General features: G+C 39.0%; 1 protein-coding gene across 4 annotated transcripts in view; it reads left to right on the top strand.

The window, feature by feature from the left end:
• Positions 1 to 5,032, top strand: part of LOC119481460 (phosphofurin acidic cluster sorting protein 1-like) — a 68,721-nt gene extending 63,689 nt beyond the window's left edge. For all 4 annotated transcript variants that reach the window (XM_037758371.1, XM_037758370.1, XM_037758372.1 and 1 more), the window contains 4 exons: positions 54 to 195; positions 1,352 to 1,590; positions 2,094 to 2,213; positions 2,329 to 5,032. In XM_037758371.1, coding sequence (XP_037614299.1) covers positions 54 to 195; positions 1,352 to 1,590; positions 2,094 to 2,213; positions 2,329 to 2,447 — 620 coding nt within the window. In that variant the 3' untranslated portion in view covers positions 2,448 to 5,032. The remainder of the gene's footprint in view (positions 1 to 53; positions 196 to 1,351; positions 1,591 to 2,093; positions 2,214 to 2,328) is intronic.
• Positions 5,033 to 6,000: the final 968 nt, after the last annotated feature.

Consider the following 6,000-nt stretch of genomic DNA (forward strand, 5'->3'; position numbering starts at 1 on the left):
CAAACTGATTAAGCTGCTGCTGCTGATGTGTTAACGTTTATTTTGTTTTTAAGGAGATACAGACGAGGGCGTGGCGGTGAGTTTGGCTGTCCCCTCCACGTCTCCCCCCTCCCACGGCTCACCCACAGGGATGATTAAAGAGGCCGCTACGCCTCCCTCCTCCCCCTCCATGGGCAGCGTCCTCACAGTACAAGGGTAAACCTGACCTCCTCCCTTCTTCCTCTTCTTCCTCTTTTTTTCCACACTTAATTTTGCATCAGACTCCTTTATCCCTCCTCACCCTCTTTATCAGTGGAGGAACTCATAAACCGTTCGTAGCTATACCTACAAAAAGTAATGCAATGTAATTCGTATATATATCCCACAAATTCAGTTTGTATGTAATCCAAGTAATGCTGAGTACTTCCGTATTTAAGTTACGCCACTTCTGGTGTTTGTTTTTTTCTTATTTTTAATAAAGATTTATTTTTATTAGTAAAATGCTTATTTTACAATTCAATTGAAACGTGTATCAACATTTCTTTTTTGTTTTTAAAACAAATATTGAAACCAGAAAAATAAAATAGAATAACATAAGAAATTAATTATTATAGATTTTTTTTTATTGATATTGATAATGAACCTATCCTTGTATCAAATATACTTTAACTACATAATAATAATAATTATTATAATAATCATAATTATAACAATGAGTAGATAAAATATAAAAATATAAGATACATTAAAAGTTATGATTAAAATAATAAAGAAAAAATAATTAGAAAATAAAAAACATAAAACATGTAAAAAAAGAATAATACATATTGAATAAAATATATATATAAATAATAAACACAAATATTTAGTGCACACACGTTGATAAATCTGAATGCGTCAGGAGCAGTCTAAAAATGATGATATTGCTTTGAATACTGAGTTGTAACACAGATTTTAACACCTTTAAACCATCTATCTATGTTAGTTCTATAAGCAAAGAGTTGCATATTTCGATCTTGGCACCAGTTTAGCTTGACCGGGATGCAGTTCCAAAAAGTGAGGGACTCTTTGTTACTTCCGTCGTGTTTTCATCGGTTTGATTCAGCTGATTTTTGCTGCTGCGGTCCATGTCTGGAGAGCAGTCCATGTCTTTCACCCTCTGCAGAATACACTCGCTGAATTTAAATGAATTGTGTCAGATCAGGTGCTGCAGAGGCTGACAGGTTGCCTGCTCAGCAGAACTTCTCTTGACAAAGACCCCTCCTGATTTTGTATTTCCTCCTTACATGTGTTCTCTTGAAACCAAAAATGTCTCTCTAACCGCTGCTGAAAGTGTATCGGCTGTGGTTTCACAAACACTTCCTGTCCACAGGAGTCCCAGCATGTCTCACTGCGTGGACGCCATCGGCCTGCAGGTCGACTACTGGCTGGCCTCTCTGGCCGAGAAGCGGCGCGAGGGCGACCGGCGGGACACGGGCAACAAAAACACACTGAAGAGCGCCTTCCGCTCGCTGCAGGTCAGCAGGCTACCAGGCGGCGGCAACAACGATTCGCAGGCGCAGGTCAGCACCATGGCCATGACCGTGGTCACCAAGGAGAAGAACAAGAAAGGTGAGATGAGGATGAAAGTAGAGATGTTCCAATAATGTTTTTTCCTTCCCTTCCTTCCGAGTACCGATCAGATACCACCGTGATAAAAAATATACATAGTTATTATCATTATTATTATTATTATTATTTAACAGCTGTTTACTTCTGACCATGTATGGATGTTATCTTTGTTGTATGAGCACCGGAGGACACAGAGGCACATGATTTTTTCATGTCTCATGCACTATTGTCAGGATATAGTGATCGTTTTATAAAAATAACTATTTTTTAATCATATTTTCTCCATTAATAAATTATGATATCAGATCGTTTCATAGACTGGCGTACTCGCCGATACCCAATACCTAAGTTTGGCAGTATTGGACGCATTTCTGATACTGTAATCGGAACAACTCTAATGGAAAGAGTGAACATCAGAATTATCCATTTCATCTTCGATGTCCAAGTACATAATGATACACACTTACAGTGCTTTTACAATTTCTCTCTCTACCTCTCTCCAGTTCCCACCATCTTCCTGGGAAAGAAGCCAAAGGAGAAGGATGTGGACTCAAAGAGCCAGGTCATTGAAGGCATCAGCCGGCTCATCTGCTCTGCCAAACAGCAACAGACCATCCTGAAAGGTAACCCAGGACTGTTCTGTACCTCGATGTCCTTTATGTGTGTTTGTTTTTCTTTCCTTTTATTAGTTTTATCGCATCAGTCTTTTATTCAGCCGAGTTTTCTGTTTCCCTCCAGTGTCCATAGACGGCGTGGAGTGGAACGACGTTAAGTTCTTTCAGCTTGCCGCCCAGTGGCCCACTCACGTCAAATACCTACCCGTCGGACTCTTCGGCTACAGCAAGCCCCCCTCCTAGGGGCGAGCTCAAGCCGGCTCCTCTGACCCCAACTTGACCTTCGACTCTTCTCGATCCTGTAACACCCGTCACGCAAAGACCACGCCTCATAGCACCTGCAGATCTGAGAGAAGACGTCGACGAGTGTCTGGACTCTTTCTTTAGATTCATTTAGCTACAGTCTTTCTCTTTGGAGAGGAGGAGGAGGAGGAGGAGGAGGAGGAGGAGGAGGGTGGTGTTGGGGTGCAGCGTTCTTACTAGTCACTTTAATGCCCCTTTTTGTGTGTGTTTGTGTGTGTGGCGAGTGTGCATGCACACGTGAATGTAGTGTGTGTGTGTGTGTGTGTGTGTGTGTGTGTGTGTGTTTAAAAGGGGCGTACAGCACAAGTTCATTAGCTAACTGCCATTTACGTTTCCGTTCTATGGAATGCAATAGCATGCAACAACTCACCGATTTCAAGCCCTTAAAGTCCGACCCTCAGCTTTCGACCCCTTCAAGGTCCCGCTCACCTCGAGACCTGATCCACTCGTGCATGCTCCGAACTAATACACCACTCATGTGCCGGAAAGCAGTAACTCAAAATAATAATAAAAACAGGGCTTCAATGTTTGCATGAGCCAGTGAAAACACACATAAAAAAGTCTCCTCTACTCACAAAATGCTGTCAAATAAACGGCTTACATGTCAGATACATCAACAGATGCCCTTCAACACAGCCCCCATTATTATTGTTTTAATTTCAAGGGCTTCCATATAATTTAAAATATTTTTTTCTGTACCAAAATAAGTCATTTGGATGTCTAATGCCAAACGTTTCCTTTTAAAAAAGAATATATATAAAGGGGAAGTGTCTCTGTTATTGTGCTCTTGTGAAAAAAAGTAAAACCTTCCCTTTAACGCTGTTTCGTGATGCGTAGTGTACGTTTTTGTGACGAGTTCCAGGATATCAGGGCAGGGGCTACTGTGACGTGCAGTTTTCTTTCTCTTCTTATTTGCTATGCACTTACGAAGAAACATCTGGGTGTTTGCAGAGTACGGCTGGTAGGAATAGATTAACCCAAGCAAACACGCAACTGGAAACAACAAAATGCATATTTAAACAGTCCAAAACTCAGCAGCGTTGATGGGAATATGACGGATAAACATGAGTATCTAGAGCGCAAAAATGGGAGTCAAACACCTGCAATAAAGCACAAAGTTGTTCGCCAGTTGTCCCCCAAATAATCGTTTCTTTATTGGCAACAGACTGGCAGCTTTCTCTTCAGTGAAAACAGCAGACCTGGTCAAACAAATCTAATTTTTGAAGCATTTTTCATTTCTCTTGAGACTCCTTAATAACCTTAATTTTATCAGGAACAAAACAGAAGTATTTGGGTTGAGTTATTTTGGCGCAGGTCAGCTCCATGCTTTCTCTAGGATGTCGTGAGGTGACTAGTGAGTGTACAGTAACTGGTAACAAGTGTGCGTGTATATGGTGAAATAAATGTAATGTGGTCAGAAACTTTGAAAAAATCACTAAATAGGAGGAATACTTTTTCTACCGTGTGACAGAGGGCATGCAAACGGTGTGTGTGTGTGTGTGTGTGTGTGTGTGTGTGTGTGTGTGTGTGTGTGTGTTAATGATGTGTTCATTATCAAAATCATTGATTATCAGGGCTGCAGTGGTCGTCCTGTTTACATTGTAGCCTGGCACAAGGCGAATGCAGATTTTCCACCACTAAACACTTTGAAAACAAACAAAATCACATTAAAAACCTCAGTTGTCTTGAACTAATTGAAATTCAACTTTGGTGCGAATACAATACCATCATCTGCAAAGTAGTTTATAATAATTGTTCTAAAAGCAATTATTATAAACCACTTTGCAGATGATGGTATTGTATTCGCACCAAATTCTAATTTCAATACAACCTTAGTTGTATTGAAGTAATTGAAATTCAACTTTGGTGCTAATACAATAACATCATCTGCAAAGTGGTTTATAATTGTTCTAAAAGCAATTTAAAGAAGAAATAATGCAAAGCTCCCCAGGCCTGTAGCTCTGCCTTGTGTCACCTACATCGTAACACTCTCCATCTCCAGTAAAGTATTAGAAAGATAGTTTTTTAATAGTGTTAATAATGCCAATGTTTTGATTTAAATGCTGTTTTTGTTGGTTTGAAAATAGATGAGTTTTTTTTCCCGTGTCGATGTTACAGTGTTAGTCTCAAACTCGGCTCATTTTTTCACCTGTTACACGGAGGTTTCACGCTGGAGGGTTTGCTTGTCTGTTCACTCTCTGTTTGCTTAACAGCTCGTCTGTCGCCGCTGAACAAACACTCAGTTTAGTGTTGATTGATTAGAAGTACTTCCAAATATTTGAATGTATTGAATTTAGTTTACACGTGCAATTTTAAGGCACAAGTAGTTAATATTGTCATTGATGTTATTTGGCCTAAAACAGACTTGTTCCACCAGTCCAGTGCAGTCATTTTCAATACTGCATGAACACATGACAGTTTTTCTGAACTTTTTTGTGTAAAAAAAAAAAGCAAACAGCCAGTGGGCCTCGTGAAACCACCCCTCTCAATCGTTTTTCTTCACTACTTGTGTTGCTGACAACCATTTAAGGGCTTGACAGACTGACTGATAGCCTCTGCACAGTGGCTCGGTTTCATTATTCCTCAATATTAGTGAGCGCCGATGTACTGTAGTTTCGGCATCATTTCATTCCAAAATTAATTACATTTGAAAAAACTGACACTTGCTCTTAAAATTATTATTTTTTTGGGTACAAAAGTAAACATAATTTGCTCTTATGAAACTTAATTGTAAGACCTTTGCGAAGAAAAAAAATTACAATCATCTTGGTACCATTTTAAAATAACTTAGAAAGGGTTTATAATTTGCCACTAATGACTTCATTAATGTTAAATAATTTAAGAATGCCTTAAAGTTCAGGATTTAGCTGCTATTTTACAGCAATCTGCAGGAGTAAAAACAAACTACACCACGGTTGCATCAGCGCAGGTATACACAACGAGGCCGTAAAGGCAGACGAGTCGGCGTGATGACGTTTAGTAGTCTCATTTAGCTATTTGTTAGCAACTGCCTTTTTTAATAAACATATAGGCTTCAAAATTCACGAGTGGGATGTTTACTGACGTATTTTATTTCGTAGAATATAGCGTTAAAATCTCTTAATCTTGTGTTAAACACAGACCATTCCTGTAGCACTCTATTCCTAACCTTAACCATCCCGCGAGTTTTGTAACTTGGAGGTTACCTTCTAGACACGACCACCAAAATGTGGCTACCCAAAACTCAATATACTTTATTCACTCTAATAGCTTCTTGCTGATCTGTTTTTTAACATTCAATAAAGTCATTAGTGACAACTTAGAAAGTTTTTTTTAATTGTGCTTTATTATGAAAGGGTACCTTGTTTTTAAATTTGAAAAATGGATTTCAAAAAGAAAAATCTTTTCAAAATTTATATACGGAATGAAATGTTTTTTTTTTACTTAAACTGTAACCATGGAGGGTCAATGATCTTGTATCCGCTGTTAGAGACAACCTTGTAGTGTTGTTGGC

This window comes from Sebastes umbrosus, chromosome 22 (assembly GCF_015220745.1).
Source record: "Sebastes umbrosus isolate fSebUmb1 chromosome 22, fSebUmb1.pri, whole genome shotgun sequence".
Taxonomy (NCBI): Eukaryota; Metazoa; Chordata; class Actinopteri; order Perciformes; family Sebastidae; genus Sebastes; species Sebastes umbrosus.